Source organism: Colletotrichum graminicola, assembly GCF_000149035.1.
Source record: "Colletotrichum graminicola M1.001 genomic scaffold supercont1.9, whole genome shotgun sequence".
Classification (NCBI taxonomy): Eukaryota; Fungi; Ascomycota; class Sordariomycetes; order Glomerellales; family Glomerellaceae; genus Colletotrichum; species Colletotrichum graminicola.
Window position 1 is genome coordinate 127,748 of NW_007361013.1, and position 18,795 is coordinate 146,542.

At 54.0% G+C, this 18,795-nt stretch overlaps 6 protein-coding genes and 2 non-coding genes across 8 annotated transcripts; 4 read left to right on the forward strand and 4 right to left on the reverse strand.

The window, feature by feature from the left end:
* Positions 1-222: 222 nt before the first annotated feature.
* On the forward strand, positions 223-1,251 carry GLRG_03022 (HemK family methyltransferase; the record flags this gene model as incomplete). The annotated part of the gene is made up of 1 exon (XM_008093707.1): positions 223-1,251. One exon carries the CDS (start codon positions 223-225, stop codon positions 1,249-1,251), a length of 1,029 nt encoding a protein of 342 aa, XP_008091898.1.
* A 158-nt stretch (positions 1,252-1,409) lies between these two features.
* GLRG_13088 lies at positions 1,410-1,499 on the reverse strand. The gene has a single exon. It is a non-coding gene; the product is annotated as a tRNA-His (tRNA).
* Positions 1,500-3,769: 2,270 nt separating this feature from the next.
* GLRG_13089 lies at positions 3,770-3,841 on the reverse strand. The gene has a single exon. It is a non-coding gene; the product is annotated as a tRNA-Arg (tRNA).
* Positions 3,842-4,604: 763 nt separating this feature from the next.
* On the forward strand, positions 4,605-5,800 carry GLRG_03023 (WD domain-containing protein; the record flags this gene model as incomplete). The annotated part of the gene is made up of 2 exons (XM_008093708.1): positions 4,605-4,650; positions 4,752-5,800. The coding sequence occupies 2 exons, from the start codon at positions 4,605-4,607 to the stop codon at positions 5,798-5,800; spliced, it is 1,095 nt and encodes a 364-aa protein (XP_008091899.1).
* A 271-nt stretch (positions 5,801-6,071) lies between these two features.
* Positions 6,072-7,424, reverse strand: GLRG_03024 (glycolipid 2-alpha-mannosyltransferase; the record flags this gene model as incomplete). Its single annotated transcript, XM_008093709.1, has 4 exons — positions 6,072-6,228; positions 6,280-6,898; positions 6,953-7,213; positions 7,280-7,424. 4 exons carry the CDS (start codon positions 7,422-7,424, stop codon positions 6,072-6,074), a joined length of 1,182 nt encoding a protein of 393 aa, XP_008091900.1.
* Positions 7,425-8,017: 593 nt separating this feature from the next.
* On the forward strand, positions 8,018-10,773 carry GLRG_03025 (Spc97/Spc98 family protein; the record flags this gene model as incomplete). The annotated part of the gene is made up of 2 exons (XM_008093710.1): positions 8,018-8,089; positions 8,170-10,773. The coding sequence occupies 2 exons, from the start codon at positions 8,018-8,020 to the stop codon at positions 10,771-10,773; spliced, it is 2,676 nt and encodes an 891-aa protein (XP_008091901.1).
* A 1,555-nt stretch (positions 10,774-12,328) lies between these two features.
* GLRG_03026 (uncharacterized protein) lies at positions 12,329-13,296 on the forward strand (the record flags this gene model as incomplete). Its single annotated transcript, XM_008093711.1, has 2 exons — positions 12,329-12,481; positions 12,547-13,296. 2 exons carry the CDS (start codon positions 12,329-12,331, stop codon positions 13,294-13,296), a joined length of 903 nt encoding a protein of 300 aa, XP_008091902.1.
* Positions 13,297-14,822: 1,526 nt separating this feature from the next.
* GLRG_03027 (uncharacterized protein) lies at positions 14,823-15,038 on the reverse strand (the record flags this gene model as incomplete). The annotated part of the gene is made up of 1 exon (XM_008093712.1): positions 14,823-15,038. The coding sequence occupies one exon, from the start codon at positions 15,036-15,038 to the stop codon at positions 14,823-14,825; it is 216 nt and encodes a 71-aa protein (XP_008091903.1).
* Between the last annotated feature and the right edge of the window lie 3,757 nt (positions 15,039-18,795).

The window sequence follows — 18,795 nt, forward strand, 5'->3', positions numbered from 1 at the left end:
TCTAGGGAGCAGGGGCAAAGGTAAAATAAAAAAGGAAAAAGCTTTACCAAGTCCTTGGTCACACCCTCGTTGCTTTTCTGAACAAACTTTACACCACACACGCTACCCATACACCACCATTCAACCTATATAAGGTTTTTCGCGCAATGCCGTGAGTCAGCGCCGACCAGGAAACTCCTCAACGCAGTCAGTCCGTGATAGGTATGCCCCGCTTGGCCGTAGATGCCTCGCCTGCCCCCCTCTCTCATCCGCCGCGCCCATGCCGTCTCCCCGCACGTCGCGACCCTCCTGCCGGCGTGTCGCGACATCCCCTCCGCCGTGACCGAGCTCCGGTGGATCAGGTCGCACGTTGCCAGCGCCCCGGCGCGGGGTGGTGGCGCAGAAGCCAGCGTCGCTCGCCTCTGCGCGCGACGCGGCCGCGGCGTGCCCCTGCAGTACGTCCTCGGCTCCCAGCCCTTTGGTGCGCTGGACATCAGGTGCCGGCCCGGCGTGCTCGCCCCGCGCGCCGAGACCGAGGCGTATGCGCTGCACCTGACGGAGATGATCGTCTCCGGCCGTCTGCCGCACCCCCAGGACAGGGGGCTGCGGATCGTGGACTTTTGCACCGGGACCGGGTGCATCGCGCTCGCGCTGTACGAAGGCCTTGCGCGGCGAGCGGCGAGGTTGAGTGTCACTGGGGTGGACGTCTCGCCGACCGCGGTGCGTCTTTCACGGGAGAACCTGCGGCATAATGCCGGTGCCGGTGCGTTGCTCCGGCCTACAGAGGAAAAGAACGTTTCTTTCCAGCTGGCAGACGTCTTTGACGAGGCGGCCATGGCAACGATACCCCAGTGTGACATTCTGGTGTCGAACCCGCCGTACATCTCGCGCAAAGTCTGGACGTACGGCCGCGGTCAGATGGGCTACTCTGTGCGAAAGTACGAGCCGAGGCTGGCTCTGGTGCCGGGGGACACGACGCCCACATACGACGGCTGCGACCATGCCGACGTCTTCTATGCCAGGCTGCTGGACGTTGCACGCCGGCTGCGGCCAAAGGTTTTACTGTTCGAGGTGGGGGACCAAGAACAAGCAGTCAGGGTTGCGAGGCTGGTCAGGCGGAACGAGTACACCAGACAGGCGACCTGTGAGCTGTGGAGAGACTGGCCAGACTTGACGCCCGAGGAGGACGAGGCCACTGAGCTGGATACAGACGCAGAGTGTGTAGCAGTGAAGGGGAGCGGAAATGTACGATCTGTGTTTGTGCTACTGTAGGATACAATACAGGGGTAAACGCGATACAAACGAATGCCAATGTCACTAAACTCCGATTACTGGAAGCAAGCAAACAAATCATGTCCATTGATGGTAATCGACAAGAAGGAATATTACAGACTATTTTGTCTATGCTAGTAAAATGCAAAAATGTAAACTGCCCAGAGGCGGATTCGAACCGCCGTCAACACGGATCGCTGTATAGAAGAACCACAACGTATCATCCTAACCAACTAGACGATCTGGGCCAGCCAATATTGTTAGACTTTTCCTGGAATCTGTGGACCAAGAAGCATGCTCGAAACGGCAACTTGACAGGTAGCTCTGCACAGACCACTCATGCACGATACCTCCCTGGTGAGCAATGGTGGGGGGTCATTGTGCGTTTATGAGTAGACTTGGTTTCGCGAGCTTACAACCACCTGCTGTCTCCCTTGTGTCCAGGAGCCCACCCTTCACTCCAGTTTCAACCCCGTCACCGTGAAAGTCAATTCCCACTAGGAATCGACCTTGACGCCATTTGTTCCACTCCAATCAGCCAGAGACATGATGTCTTTGCCTCACACCGAGCAGATGGACCCTGTTCAGCCCCTGAAATTTTGGACTTAGACAACGGGGTCCACGCGGGGCATCCCGTGGAGGCATGTCCAAAGTGCGAGATTGGTGCCATGCAAGACGCACATAGGTATCTGCCGCTCGCCACACGTGTGCTTCACTGGAATGATGGAAACCGAGTATCCGGATGCTTCAGAGCTGAAGAGTGTCCCTTGCAAGTCTCGCGATACATGCGCGTCATTTGGCACGCGAGGCTTGCCACGTTCTCTCCAGAGTCATTCGGCAGAACAGTAGAGTACAGGTTTAGTGATTGGCATGCTTTTGGAGATTGACAAAGTAGCACCGTATTTCGGGACGCTCTCTGTCTCTGAGAACAGGGTTCTGAGATTCTCATGCGCGAGGAGGACTGTCGTCTGCGACTCGATGGAGGCAGTTCTCGTATCGAGGGCATTGCGGGCAAGGTTCCCCTTCCGTTCATGCTCTGAAGACCAATTTCCTATTTCGCATTCTCCAATTGCCGTTAAACAGGTCGGGGTTTGCCGGAGCGCCTGGAAAGCCTACGAGATTCCACCTCCAAGGTCGAGGTTTTTGCTGCCCTCATATGCCAAATCAAGGCGGCCATTGTACCTTATCAATCGGAACGCAGGGTCTGCTGCCGGAACTGATGCGGCATTCAGTGCGTGTTCTTGAGCGCTCTTCGTCTTGATGACATCCGCGACCTCACGGATAACGCATTAGCAGGAGAGACAGACAGGTGCCAGCCCCTGACTTGTGACCGGAGATCTTGAGAAGTCTTGATTTAAACTCGAAACCGACATGGTCGAATAGAAGCTTGCTATGCAGGCGTGATGGTATCAAAACGCGAAAGGCATCTCTTTCCCTCTCCCCCCTCGAAACTTTGGCTGCTAGCATAGAGTTGTCTGAGGCTGTGAGAAGTTTAACCAGCCAGCAATTCAAGTCCGCAGGCTTTCAAAAGAAGGGAACTGCGGCTAGAATACTCCTCTTCTGCAAGATAAGGAATCCTCGCGGCCGTGTATACCCATCCTGCATCATCTTCAAGATGGCAATGTTCTGGTACATGCATCTCCTTTCGAGTGGGGTCTGTGTCACGCCAACCTTAGACGCACTGTCTGAGAAGAGTAAGCGTCGAATTCGTCTACCCCGGTACTCGGTATCCGAGCTGATCTTGTCCACGGGATGTTTGTAAGCAATGCCGACTGGAAATGGAGGCACAAGAAGGGAAGGCACGAGAAGGGACTTTGGCTATGAAGGCATCGAGTTGGGTTCTTAGTAACACGCAAGGGCTTCACCTGGCGCTCAGTCAGACGACTAGCATTTGTATTTACCTGTGTATCAAGCTTTCGACCCTTTACGGGTTTCCCGCAAGATGAGGATACAGTTAGAGGATACATCATAAAGTATCAGAAAAGATGTGTGGTACAGTAAGCAACGGTAGCTGAGCTCCTAATAGAAAAGGAGGTTCTTTTTGGCCCAGTCAATAGCGAGCTGTTCGCTTTATAGGCTGACGGGCTGGACGGATTAAATTGAAAGGGTTAGACAACCGTATGAAAGCTACGAGATGAGATGTTGTCGCCACCCGATGAAAGAATAAAGTATTTTTCAACCTCAGGGAGGTAAGTGACGCCAAAATTCACATACTTTCTGGAGCCAGTAACCAGCATACACTAGACAACTTAACATTGTAGAGCTTCCCGTCTCTCTAATCGCGGATCAGATACCTTGGATTGGAAAGTTTCTACCGCAGCAAGAGCATCAACGGTGTACACTTACAAATATCAAAATAACAGGGGACAATCTTGAATCGAGAAGAGCACACAGCAAGGGTCGAATGCGCGGATTTTATTCCCCTACATACATAGAAGGCATTAAAAGATGAAAAGGCAAGAAGAAAAGCGCCTTGCTTGATGGCAAAAGTGTAAGGAGTGAGAATATGCAAAAGTATTGACCAGCCTGGGGGTCGAACCCAGAATCTCCTGATTCGTAGTCAGACGCCTTGCCATTGGGCCAACCGGCCGTGTTGGATATTGCATTTCGTTTTGTTTCCGAAAAGAGTACCTCTCATGCTGCTCATGCGGTGGGACATTTTTCTTCCTTATTGCATCTCTCTCTTTTGCTTGATAACCATGTTATTCGCTATTAGCATACTTAAAACCTCCTGTCTACGGCTTCGGGTCTTATATCTCGCAGCTTTGTTTAACATTACATAGAGCTTGTTGTTTATCATTTTTAAGTGCTGCTATTTAGCCGTCGGCACTTTGCAAAAAAACTCAGAGATCTACCCCACAAAAGGTGTACTAACACTTCCCCCATGTAGACTCACTCACATTACAAAGTACACTCTTGAGAAACTAGCGTAAAGAAAAAAGAGGAAAGATATGTTGGATTAGATGCTAGGGTTAATGGTCAGGTTCGGGACTAGAGTTAGGAGCAAGGAATGTGTTCTTCAAGTTGAGAGGAGTAAGAGGGAAGGGTGAGGAAAGTGTTAGTGCTACGGCCAAGTAGCCGTGCTCGTCTTTTTTGGTGGTCATCGTAGCGGTTGGCAGGTTCCTCCAAATCCCCGGAATTGACTTCTGTGGATACTCGATATGCACTAAACCGATCCAAGCAAATGGGCATTTCCTGCTCACTCAACTTTGGAGAACATCGTTCCTTGCCTTTCTCACACGGGAACAAGATGGAAACTTGTGACTAAACTGCTCAGGTCAAGAAGAAATGCCATCTCACAAAGTTCCCTAAGAAGAAGAATTCAGTGATGGGCACATTGTTGACCATTCAAGATGTCGTTTCCTGACAGGCCGGTCGCTCACCTGCTGGGCTCGAATGGTGAGTGAGTTATGTCGACTTTGATGAGAGTGGCATGTGCTTATCGATCAACACTGGAACTTATACCTACCTCATTGAATCTAATCCCTAACTTCCAACAGGACCCGTTCACGCCGTCACGTACTCTGCCTCTCCAGGCACCTATATCCTCACCGGCTCAGCAGACCGCAACATCAGACTCTACAACCCGGCATCCCACGACCAGCCCGCGCGCTACGGGACAACCATCACCAGCAAGAGACCGCCAGGGACTACCCCGATAGTTCCAGAAGGCCGCCTCATTCAGACCTACGCCGCCCACGGCTACGAAGTCCTTGACCTATCCGTTTCATCGGACAACGAGCGCTTTGCCTCTGCCGGTGGTGACCGCGCCGTCTTCCTCTGGGATGTCGCGACGGCCACAACGACGCGCCGCTTCGGCGGCAACGCGCACGGCCACACGGCGCGCATCAACTGCGTCTCCTTCGCCGGCGAGGCCGACTCGCTCATCGTTTCGGCCGGCTTCGACACGAGCGTGCGCGTGTGGGACGCCAAGTCCAGCTCGGCCAAGCCCGTGCAGGTTCTCGACGAGGCCAAGGACGCCGTCACGGCGCTCGCGGTGCGGGACGTGGAGATCGTGGCGGGCAGCGTGGACGGCAGGGTGAGGAGCTATGACGTGCGCATGGGGCGGTGCGTGACGGATGTCATCGGCGCGAGCGTGACGAGCCTGAGGCTCACGCGCGATGGGAAGGCCATGTTGGTCAGCTCGCTGGACAGCAAGATCCGGTTGATGGATAGGGAGAGCGGGACGTGCCTTAAGACGTATGCAGATGGCGGGTGGAGGAACGAGGAGCTGCGGGTGCAGGCCGTGCTCGGCGGTAAGGAGAAGTACGTCATTGCTGGCGACGAGCTGACTGCCGGCACGGGGCCGGCGGGGCTGAACGGCGATGGTAAGATGTGGGCGTGGGATCTGCTAACGGGTAGGCTGGTTGCCACCGTGAGGGTGCCCTGTCCAGAGGGATTCGAGCCGAAGAAGATGCTGGGAAAAGACGGCAAGGCAAAGGAGAGGAGTAACGTAATCAGCTGCATAACTTGGAGGGACGACGGATGGGGGGATCAGTTCTGCATCGGAGGCACGTTGGGAGTAGCGACCGTCTTTGGCTCGCTATAGTGGCGGGTTTCATTACGCATACAAGCATCAGAATGCGGCAGCTACTGGAAGAATATTCACTTGTTCTTAAGACGTACATACTTCTAGCCTCATCTACTCAAATCATACAGAGTCATGTCCGTTTCTGACCCCGTGGTACTTTACACACGTATGGATGTTCCCCAGACGCCCAACACCATTGTACCCAGATGCCTCCTGGAAATCGCCCAATAGGTGCCAACCAAACAAATTAATATGAACAGCAGCCGTCCCTCACAGAAAGGTCGTTCAACTAGTCCATGCCGACATATTTGAACCAATTCGGGCGGCAGTCGTCTTTGTGCAACCAAGCCTCACCGTCGGTAAAGCGGCCAGTCACACAGCCCTTGCACTTGTTCGAGTTGGGGCAGTTGAAGAACGGGATGTGCTGGTATCCGATATCTCGGAACCTGACGCGTGTTAATCTTGCACCCTCCCATGTTTAGTTTGGCAGAACTTACCAATGAATCTTGGACTTGTCCTCAAAAAGACCCAAAGCGATGCTGTGGACGGGGGCATCGCCCCATCTCTCGTAGAAGAAACCCCCGGCGCGGTCCAGGTGTTGAAAGTAGTCCTCGTACGCTTGGCTGCGCCAGAAGTCAATATCGGCGATTTCGAAGTTACTCCAGAAGTGACAGGTGGAGTAGCCATTTGCGTTCACGTTATTCTCGGGCCGGTGAGTCTTGTCAGTGAGCCAGTCCAGGGCGTTGTTCTCGTGAAGGTATTCAGGGTGCTGGGCGAGGAACTTGACGGTCTCGGGCCACAACGTCGGGATCGACTTGGGTGCGTCGTAAAGGTTGATGGTGAAGCCGTATGTCTTGTTGTTGTCCTGCATGTATCGGAAGACATCGTAGTCGACGTCACAGAAGAAATGAACATTGGGCTCAACGCGCCAGTAGTACTTGGTGTGCTGCAGGGCGGGGTGTCTGTAGAACATCCCACTGTTCCAGCGGCACATCGAGTGGTACGAGACCTTGTCGGCGTATTGGATATCGTTTTCCTTGAGGATCTTGACGGATTCTTCGTAGAGGTCCTTGTTGATCCATGACGGCATGTCCCAATGCTCCTTGGGAATAAGCTCTATATGCGAGGTTCAGTGCAAGCGTCGCGCCGGGGCTATTCGCAAATGCTTACCGTATCTGCATTCGGCCTTGGTGGCAGCCTGGGTCCTCCTCTTGAACTCGTCGGAGAAAGGAACCTCGTTAAAAAAGGTCCAGGGGTAGTTGAACTTATGGTTCCATGTGCTCTCGAGGTCGACCATCGACTGGATCATTCCATCCAGCTCCTCGTTCCTGACCAGCGCCAGCAAAGTTGCGTTGATGCGCGCAGAGTCCTTGGCGTCGGGGGCATATTTGTCGGAGGCGTACGTCAAAATACCTGGAGGCTCCCCGGTTGCTGTGAAGAGACTCGATGATTAGCCATCTATGCAAGGTGCTTGCATGCTTTGCAGGCGCAACTCACGATCAAGGTTGGGGTCCCGTCCATTGTCGTAGCGCACTGGCCTCTGGCCTATCGGCCTTTCAGGACCAAATATCTGGTAAAGAAAGAAGCACCATAGCATCACGGCAGCTAAGGCCAGAGCTCGAACTGGCCGGGCGACCGCCATCGTGGGTGAAAGCTCAAATGCGAGCTAGGAATCTCAATATGGTAGCGTCTGCCCAGATGTCGACCCTTCGGGTGCTGTCAGATTCGAGGTCCGCGCGAGTGTCGATGACTAGCGGAAAGGCCAGGTCGTCGAGGTCGGATAGTGGGAATTCTCGGTAGCGGCTCGTGCCGTCGTTTTTGAGGGTCGCCGAGAGGTGTGGGAGGAAGATTTGCCAACTACCAGGCTAGGTTGATTGCGACGCGTAAAATTCGAAAAAGGGGCTTGATGCCAATCGTTCCCGGGTCGTTGGCTGGTTGAGGCTGATGTCACCCCCATGTAATTTGTCAATTAGCGCACAGTATTGAGAGGATCGAGGCCTATGGGCGACTGCTCCAGTAATCTCACCCCTGTGTGCTAACGATAAGAAGAGAGGGCGGCACCCCCCCGCGGCCCCTCCGCCCTGCATCCCGACTGCCTGTCGCGCATCAACTGTCGCAAAGCCCCAATGGACGCGTCTTTTGCCATGCGAATAATCCATACGCATCTTCAATGCCCAACGTCGGTGATTTAAGCCTCGGAACCACTCGCCAGCGGTTCAGCTCTTTCGGAAAATCATGGCATTTGCTGCAAAGCTCGGCGCCTTGACCGACGAGCTTGTCGAGGTCATCACATCGACAGCAGACAAGGTAGGAGACAGTTCGTCTCATGTCGCATTTCAACTTAAGCAATGGGATGCAGTTCGGCCCGTCGCTAACATCATGCACAGAAAATCAGTCGGGAGAGGTTCAATGTATTGCGCGAGTCTGCACTGCGCAGCGTGAGATACCACAGCTTCTTGCGGACCAACCAGTTCGATGTCGAGAGCCAGCTCGTTGGGCTCGAGGAGCGCTTTCGAGTCCATCATCGCGAAGGCTTGGCAGATGCCTTTAGAGAACGTCTCGATGCACTGTCACAGTTTCGAACGAAGTGGCATCCCGATATCTTACATTTCCTTCTCGAGCTAGCGGACCGACCGACGCAGAAGACTCGGCTGAGCGATCTAGAACTCTTGAAGGAACCCGAAGAGGATACTGAACCGCCGCTTAGATGGGAGGAGATTGCGAAAGAGGATGGCTGGAACGAAGAGGCCGACATATGGAAGTCTATCGATTACAGCGATAACTCTGGCGATGAATACGGCGATTTGAAGTCAGAAACATCGAGCGAATCCGACGTCACGTCACTATCAACACTCGACCCCTCGCCCAGCAAGCGACCGGAGGACCTCGAGATTATCTCTTCCGACGAAGCGGCTCTAAAAGATGTTCAGGACAGCCAGGCCTGGCGAACAGAAGCAAAGACTGCGTCATCGGCACGACAACATAAGGTACCTATTACCGAATTTCAAGCGGCAAGGGAAGCTCTGTTCATGCTCCAAGGTCTCCCGACGACACTATTCCTAAAAGACGGTATTCCTGATCCAGCGTACCAAATCTTGAGCGTCGCTTGGGATACCTACAAGGCTCTAATCACTTGCTTCGCTGAAAGTGGACGTCAGCTTTTCCTACTGCGTTCATTCTCGAAGAGGGCGCAAACGGCGCCTCTTTTCCAAGTCTTTCGCGACAACGTTTTGGCTAGTCTGCAGTCGTTTGACAAGAAGATATCGGCTATTCAGGAGCGACTGGCAGTAGCACGAGAAGACACAGTCGTCAGCATGGCAGCAATCTTGGAAGAACTCAGGCCTCACTTGGAACCGCTGAGGTCTCTTTCCGAGATCGTGCGACAGCTCTACGAACCCGCAAATGGCGGCGCGTTTCGCTTCTTGGAGCTCATTTACGATGAGATTGGCATTGCCCAGCTTTCAGGACGAGATACAACGTACGAATTACTGGGGCGAATATTCTTCAATTGCTTCCAAGTCTATCTTCGACCGATTCGACTCTGGATGTCAGAAGGACAACTAATGCCGGGAGACAAGGTCTTCTTCGTATCGGAATCGCCGACCCAAGTGCCGCTTCGTCAGGTCTGGCAAGAACAGTTCAAGCTGAGAAGAACGTCTGACGGTGTGCTTCACGCGCCCAATTTCCTGCAGCCGAGCGTTGGAAAGGTGTTCACGGCCGGGAAGAGCATTGTCGTACTAAAACATCTTGGCAAATTCGAATCGCTTCGCGAGCTTTGGGATGAGGAAGAACCCCCTCTTACGTTCGACACCATCTGCCCACCCGGGTTGGAACTGGCGCCGTTTCCTGAACTTTTTACCTCGTCCTTCAACCTCTGGATGCAAAGCAAGTACCGTGCAACTTCCGAGACCCTTAAACAGGCATTGTTTGACTCTTGTGGACTGGAGGCAAACATGAAAGCGTTGCAACAACTCTACCTGATGGCTGACGGGGCGGCGGCGGACGAATTCTGCAAAGGTGTCTTTGCGCGGCTGGACGCCCTTCGTCCTGATTGGCACGACAGATACTCTTTGAGTGGGCTAGCGCAGGAGGCCTTCTCCTTGCGCGTTGACGCTACTCGGCTATTCGTCAATGTCCGGCTTGAGGGTCAGAAAAAGTCGGTTGTAGCTGCTCGCGATCTGATACGGACAGCCCTGCCAGAACTTGTCTTGCAGTATCGTCTGCCCTGGCCGGTTCAGCTGGTAGTCACCGAGGACACAATCGCTCAATATCAGGCGGTTTTTACGCTACTAATGCAAACCAGGCGCGCTGTCGGTCTTATCCAACGTAACCGGATACTTGATGAGTTGGCCTCCCGCAGAGATATCTGGGGCAGCCGAGCGCTGTACTACCTCCTTCGCTCCAAGTTGATGTGGTTTTGCAACTGTATTCAGACCTACCTGGCAACGCTGGTCCTGGCCCCTTACACGGAAACTCTGTATCGAAGTCTCCGGCAAGCCTATGACGTGGATGCTATGATCGGACTCCATGCTACTTTCGTGAAGCAGGTTGTCGACGCAGCCTGCCTCGGCAAGAAATTGGATCCCATCAGGGGTGGCATACTGGACATTATGGACTTAGCCGCGAGGCTAGAAGACGCACAGAGCGCTAGCGTCGCCGAGGAGGCGGAGGAAGCACAGGAACTATCCCGCCTTTCCATCATGTCCTCGCCGATGAAAGCAAGCCCCCGCCGGCGGAAACCAGTAGTTTACGCCGAGGATAGCGACGATGACGGTGCTATGGACTCCAGAGACAGGTCCAAAAGAGGTGCAATCAATGCAGGCAAGGCCTATCAAGAGTGCCTACAGGAGATTAAGGCGGACTTTGAGAGGCATTTAAGGTTCGTCTGTGGAGGCCTGCGAGGGGTTGCCAGGGCTACAAGCGACGAGGCCGCTGTGAAATGGGATCTTCTGGCCGAAATGTTGGAGGTGGGTATCAAGGAAGGTGCTTGAAGGCCTTACCAAACGGTAGGGGCGTGGGTGTCGACCTGAGAACTTGGTCTCAAGACCCGCAATGCCATTAGAGTTCACAAGTGCCAGGGCAGGATAGGATCGACATGGGATTCCTTGAATTGCATCCGTCGTTGAGCTGACCGGCCAACGCCAGGTGTTGTGTCACGAGGCGGCTTAACGCGTGAGTCACATGGAGTCAAACGGTCACCGACTGTAAAGCAGCAGAAGCGGTCCTGCTGTCCGGGACTCTGGCCGGCCTTGACCAACTGCTGTTGTTCCATTGTCCATTTTACAGGTGAGCGCTAGTTCAGATCGCCGCCGCTGCTCGAGTGATCACACACACACACACACACACACACACACACACATCGCAACGGGAAGTGTTCCAGACATGGTAATCATGATGCCTCGTCCATCCTGGGACACGCTCGCGACGAGGCCGCTCCTTCCAGAAGGTTTGGAAATCTGGTATCTTCCCGTCTTCACGATGCCACTCAGCGTTGATTTCCCATGTTATTGCAACAAAATGCATTAAAGCACTGCCCATCCCTGTCCGTCAGGGGACGGTGTCAATATTGCCAACTTTTTTGGTTTCTGGCCAGCCTCGAACTTGGAACAAGCAAGATCGACGGTGGGGCGTTGTAGTTGACATAGGAGTGTGAGGCCAAGGGTCCCCATATCCAACTTTTTTCCTCGTGCGGTGGGGGGGTTGCATTCTATCGAGCATAGCGGTGGCACACTGGTACACTTGCGAGGCCTGCTTTTGGTTCCCTATCCACTTCATCTCTAAGGAGCCCGGTGTCCACATCTCATCAGTTCACGGTAGCCGTCGACGTTTTGAGTTGAGGTTGCATTGGTGCCCGAGAACCAGGAAACCAGGGCGAAAGAAGAGGGACAACTTGGGAAACTGAAGCTCAAGCCAGTCTCTCATCGTTGCGCTTAATCAGGCCTGGATGGGAATAAATCTTCAACCCAGACGCATGGACAGGGAAATTAGTGGTTGTGTGTTGATGAGGCTCGTCAACTGTCGGCGCCAGGGACTTCACTCTTAAGGGGGGGGGGGTCTTTGGCGACGAGGAGGCTAGCTAGTACAGGCTCGGCAAAATCAGCGCAGCACGGTATGTCGCTTTCCAGATCGATCTGTCAATCTTCCGTATCACGAAAAAAAAACGAAAGTAAACCGGAAGATGATGTTGACAATCATGGATAAACCGTCTCATGATCGTGAAGTTTCACGGTAGCACTGCGGAACGGTTGAAGTAAAACGGATGGCAGATGGTGGCTGCTCACCGTAATTACCGGACTATTGGTTCTTCCGGCAAGCCGATAAGTCGCTATCAAACTCGGAGCCCCACCATCAGTGACATACGCCACAGCTGCGCGCTTGTTGCCTTCCACTTAGATTTCGCGACGACCTCGTTCCTTCTCTATGACAACAGTTGATTCTGACTGCGCTAAACGTTCCACCACCCCTTCGCGTCCATATTTCTCAGCCGCTTATACGATACAACTACCGTCGGTTCTTACTCTTACTTAATCAGCAGACTCGCCCAACATGTCCGAACGCAAAGTGCTCCAGAAGTACTACCCCCCGGATTTCGATCCCTCTTCTCTCACGCGCAAGCGTGGACCGAAGCAGACCGGCCCCAAGGTCCAAACAGTCCGCATCATGGCACCGTTCTCGATGAAGTGCACAACATGCGGAGAGGTAAGACTTCGAACCTCTCCAAGTGACCTTCTAAACGATACTCCGCATACTGACTGACGATGCAGTACATCTACAAGGGAAGAAAATTCAACAGCAGAAAAGAAACGAACCAAGCAGAAAGGTATCTCAACATTCAGATTCACCGCTTTCATATCAAATGCACTAGATGCTCGGCGGAAATTATCTTCAGGACGGACCCCAAGATCGCCGACTATGCCGTGGTCAAGGGCGCGCTGCGCAACATGGAGCCCTGGCGTAACAAGGAGGGTGAGAAGGAGAGTGTCGACGAAAGGCTGGACAGACTGGAGCGTGAGGAGGCCGAGGCCGCGGGCGAGGAGGAGAAGAACGCGATGGCGGACTTGGAGGCCAAGAACGAGGACGCAAGAAGGGAGATGGCGGCTGCGGACGCACTCGACGAGATTCGGCAGCGCAACGCGCGCATTCAGCGGTCAGAGAAGGACGGTATCGACTTCTCCGAGTACGTTGTACGGCCCGAGGATGAGGAGAAGGCGAGGTTGGAGAGGGAGGATGAGGAGGCCGCGAGGAGAGCGTTTGCTGCTGCGCGGGAGAGGGCCTCTCTGATGGACCTTGGGGAAGAGATTATCGATGACGATGGTGATGTCGCTGAGGCGGGAGTTAACGGCGATGCGGCTACATCATCAGGGTCAGGGGACAGGACGGAGACCGCGGAAGCGAGGGCCGTGAGGGATACTTCGACAATGCCGCCGCCACCGCCTCCGGTCAAGCGGGTGGTGAAGAAGAAGAAGGACTACTCTGCGGCGCTTGGCATCAAGAAGAAGCCGTCGCTAGTTTGAAGGAGGCGTGGCTGCAGAATTCCTGACCCCCCTAGGAGTTTTACACTCGACGGTCCCAATAAACCTAAACGTCCGGGCCCCATTCACAATGCTTCACTTGGCTCGTCGTCTGTGCGGATGCCTCCCCCCGTTTCCGAAACGCCATGCCTCGAAGTAAAATAAGCCCCAGAGTCACCAGCCCTATGCGTTTTCGAGAAGATGACGTGCAACCGCGTGAATTACGCAGCAGCTTGGGCGCAATGGCACGGAACGGTCCAACCCCCCCGCACTACGATCAAGAAACCGGGACTCGGGACGCCCATCACAAAGTCTTTCGCTTCTTTCCGGTCGTGCTCTAGGGATGCCGGCTGCGGCCTTGCCTGTGTCTATCACTATTCCTCGCCCCTCTATTTTTTATTTTTTTAATCGGCCGAGTTTACCTTCTGTCCCTTGCCCAGTAACGTCGATCACTGCCTAGGAAATACAGCGCCGTGGCTGGTTAGACTTCGGCCTTGCGTATTTTGAAAGTGCGATGATTGAAATCATCGAACCGAGACACTGATCCAAGGCGGCCCCCCGTAGGGTCGCATTGAAATCATTGAATGGCAACGACACTTAAAAGGTTCGGCGAGAACGTGCGGGCTCCCTGGGTCATTTGTCCCGTGGGACCGAAGGCCACTCCAACCGGGGCCAGGGGTACGGGCGCGTGTTGCCGGATTCGATCGACATTGATGTACAAGGATGGATGGATGGGACGCGAACTGCGAACCCGTACACAGGAGGAAAATAGACGTGATGGGGAACAGGTGTATCCTGCATAGACCGCGATGTGACTGTTTCGACCCGGGCGGACTGTCCGTCGGTCTGGGGAACCCTGACGTCAATGATGACACGATATCGTCACGGTGTAGGTACAGATTCAAGACAGAGAAAGAGAGAGAAAATGCGGAAATCGGGAGCAAAAACACCTTTCCCAGCGTCGGCTCCCGCTGCGAGCGGCGAGGGGCGACGAGGGCCAAGAAGGTCCATGGAAGATCAATTCCCCAGTGGAATATCCATCTGTTTCAGGCTGCCTTTACAGGGGAATCTATTCATGTTGAATTCACGTGGGATGAGTGATGAGCGAATTCAAACGGTGCAGAGCTAATTGTAGCGATTGAACAGCTCCTAGTATCATTCGATCTTATCATAATTCATGGACATTGCAAGCTCAACTTTTCCCTCAAGCCTTGCAACACCCGGTGGCCCGAACCCCAAACGCCTTGCAGACCAATGCCCACGGGAATAAAAACAAAAAAACAAACCTATTTATGTACAAGATTTCTCACGCCGTGTGATGCTATGTTGCCCAGATCGCCATACCAAGGTGTTTCCGACGAGCGCACACATTGTCATAAGACAGATATGCCAGTTTGCTGCGTCGTTCAACTCTTCACCACGCTAGTCGCTGTAAAATAATGTGCCAGCCATCTGTAAAGATGACGTACGAGGCATCGACCAGTGAATCACCAAACCGGTGTTGATGTTCGTACTGTTCGGATAACAATTTATGAGCTGTAGTCGGGGCTCGAAGATTCGTTGTTGTGACCGTTCATGCGGGGGTAGCTAGTGCGCCCACCGGACCTCCGCGTGGACGAACGGTTGGCAGCTTCCATCTGTCGCTTGGTGTGTTGGTGCATCGAGCGCATGTAGGTAGAGATGTCTGACGGAGGAGGAGGGGAGACGGGAATGGAGACAGAGTAGGCGTCCTGGCGAGCGGGCATGGTGGAGGGGCTCATGAGTGCGGTTTTAAGTTGAAATTGAGGTTTTTGTGAAAGAGACTCGTAAGCGTCGACTAGTTGAAATGGGCAAGGTTTTCCGAGTGCCTTAGTGGTTGTAGAGTTGAGTGTTTTAATGATGAGTGTTATGAGAGTGGTGGTAGTGATAAAAAGATGAAGCTGAAGTTGGTGGTGGATGGTGAATGAGTTGTTGAGACGGTGTGGGAGATGTTATTGTAGCTGGATGCTGATGAAACGGGAGTACTAAAATGGGTAGAAGGCAGGAATGGTCCTGGGTTTATAAAATAAAATAAAGGGGGCGAAAAGGGCCATCGCACGGCGAAGCCTTGTCGTGGAGAGCGAGGTAGGTACAAACGTAGGGTAAAGCTGGGCAAGATGGGGTGGGTTTGGCGAGCAAGCGTGCGCCCATCTGACAAAACACAGGGCCCGTCATTAGCAGGTTCGCAGCTCTAGTTCTCCCACGCCCCCCCTTCCTTTCAGATGCCTAGAGAGGCGGAGGCGGGCGGATGGAGGGGAGCACAACACACCCTCATCCGAATTGGCCCTTCTCACCCACCTCAAAGCTGCTGCATGTTCCCGCTTTGCTCAATCCGCGAGTGATCGGCGGTGGTGGACGGTGTCTTAGCGGTTGCTTAACCCCCAGGCAAAGGTCTATACCGTATGGCGTAACTGAGCCAGGGTCATGACCGAGAGACCAATCAAGCAGACAGTATGCCTTTGCCACGGACAGGGCTGATGATGCAGTGAGAGAGGTACCGGTGACACAACCACAGGGTCAGACAGGGTTGGCCCTCTTGCGAGTATGGGACTGAGCAAAGTCGATGTGGGCCGGTTGAGAACGGAAAGACCCTGCTGATCAGTGTCCAGACTGAAGTCACATACCATGTCATTATTGGCCACAGCTCTCTCTTTTGGGGAGCTGTTGAGCTTGTCGCGGGGTCGGACAAAGACAGAGGTGATCCTCTGGCGTTGGGATTGTCTGTCTGGACCGATAGGCCCTTGAAAGACGGCCGCATGAGGGGATCCTCAGACATGGCGTCACGTAGAGACGGTCAAGACAAGGACGCAAGCGAAGGGATTGTCTCGAACATGGCGCCTTCACGAGGCAAGACCGGCAATGTGTGTGTTGGACCCTTGATTTCCTAGCGCGCCCGCGAACCAAGCATCGCGTAGGATTAAAGACAAGCGCATTATCGAAAACTTGAAACCTCCCCAGAACCAATGGAGGGTTGACCCATATTGGGCTGGCCTTCCACCATATCACGTTACCGTATGTAGGTATCTTCCGCCCGGGGGATAGAAACGTGGTACCGGGGATACCTTGGAAACCCAAATTGGGCGGCAGTCGCAGACAAAGTCGACGACGGGCGATTACAAAGGGGTCCAGGTCACAAGCCAGGTTGCGCGAGAAGGATGCTGGCGGTTGTGCATGCGTGGTTTGGCACTTGACCACCAAAACTAGGCAGTGAAAAGGGGCTGTTGCCCTCTGCAATAACAAATAACAGGGCAGACTTGTGGAGGTAGCAAGGTGCGAGATCGACTGTCAGTCTTGGGTAGAGTGCTCTAGCTCGAGTAGCCAAGTGCGGGAAAAGACAGACGGCGGTGCGGCCAGGCGGCGACCAAGCAGGACTTGTCGTCAAAAGATCGGCGGGTGGAACAGACGTCATTGGCCGAAGTGCCTGTCAGCCGGACCCCGGGGTGGACGTTTGATCAAGAAGGCAGGTGGGTCTGCGACGCTGAGTCGGTCGCAGTGCGCCTCGCGTACTGCACCCCCCGACCTGCGCCAGGGTGGGGTGGGGCATACATACATAGTACGTCGTCGTCAACGACAAGGGCACGGATATCCCCCCATCTCTCAGTTTTGGGCGCCAAAATCTGAAGCCATTCGCACTATTTTGCAACTCTAGGGGCCCAGAGTCTCCACTAACAGTAATCTGTCATTGGTATGATTTCCATCTTTTGTGGAGATGCTCTCCTGATCACTGAGATACGTACCGGAGAACGTACCCGGCGGGATTTCCTAAGTTGTCTTCATGCCCACCACCAGGATGGGATGGGATTTTGTTCATTTGCCATGGCCACGAGATCTGAATTTTCGGTCCTCTTGGGCCTCAATTTCCCATCCCCCTTTTGGAAGCAACGTTAAATTCGCTCTTACTGCTCTTCTCATGGTCTAAGCGCCCCATCAGGGTGTCGGGGTTGTTTTTTTCTCTTCACTTATCGTAACCCCCCCCCCCCCCCCCCCCCCTTGCTGTCTAAACTATCACTGTCTACCACAACACTCAATCAAGCGACCCACTCAATCTAGACCATGTCGAAGCTATTCAGATACGGGTGGGAAGAATGAGCCAGGTACGTTGATAAGCAATGTTGGGACAATTCCGCCCGAACCACTGCGGAGCCGGGGAGCGGAGGAAATATGAGCGTGTGAAGCAGGGTTGCAGCTACGGTAGGCCACATTCGGCAGCGATTCGACACTCACCGAGAGATTGGTGACAGTTCTTCTTCTTCAAGTGAGAGCATTTCCACCGCTTTCGCGGGGATGGATGGATGCATCGAGGGCCCGGAAGGCCAAACGAGATCTGAAAAGAGACAGGCGCGAGTTTGCGCAAATCCCAAGCAGCCGAAACAACGGGTTAAGGCATTGATTGACGGACCCCCTTGACGGTGACGAGACAGCTGCGAGGGTGAGCTCTGACGGAAAATTCCTGGTACGTAGCACTCCGTCACGTAAGAAAGACGGGGAGGAGGGGGGGGGAGGTTGTACGCAGCGGGGGAAATGATGGAACTGTGGCAGGACGGATCCGTAGCGACTGACAGAGACACCGTTCGACAAGTGACAGACTTTCCATAGGATGTGTCAAGACGTCAAGGCTGACGGACGGAAAGACGACGATTCTTTCCTTCTCCCTCTGTGCGTCAGCTTTCCCTCTGCTAGCTACGGCCTCGCCCCCAGCTACCTACACTACACTACGTCGTGTGGTGGTTGGGTGTCGTAAGGTCTTGCCAATCAGACGCTGTGTGAAGTCACCTAGCGCCACTAATGCGGCGCCGCGTGATGTCATCCGCATCCCGGTCCGACGGTCGGCCACCCTTGTAGGCCAATCATGGCTCTGGGATGAGCGTTTTCCTCCCTCCCTACGTCTAGTAGCGTTTTGGCAAAGTGTTCCTCCCTCTTCTCAAACGCTGGATCATTCCGTCACAGGAGGGAAGGAACGACACGCGCGACGACCTCATCGCATCACACAACGACACACCGGCACTGTGCTCCCAAGTTAATCCAAACGCCCAGACCGGGTTCCACGAGGCGCGGATGGGGCACACCGGATCCATTTCTCCTCTAGATCTTCAGATTTGCACCCTTCTGGCTGGCACGCGGCTCCCGTACCCCTTTGAGGCTGTTGCTTCCCGTCATACACACACGGCCGGGCTTCCTTCACATCCCTCTTTTCCTCTTCTTTGCGCTATAATCCTTGCCACGGCTCGTATCGTGCGACCTTTGCAACCACCTTCGGAACGAGAGAGAGCCTCCTGTCGGCGTCGACGGAAGTGGCCACCCATGAAGCAATTCCCGCCACCTGCATCACTCGCTTGACTATCCACACACACTCCATAAACTCGCCTCAGCTTCAGACGGAGAACCTAGACGCGCCAAGGATCGAGACCCTGACGCTATCTGACCGGGTCCAAAGAAATTGGACGCTCGACACAATGTGATGTGAACACAGCTGTGTTTTTTTGG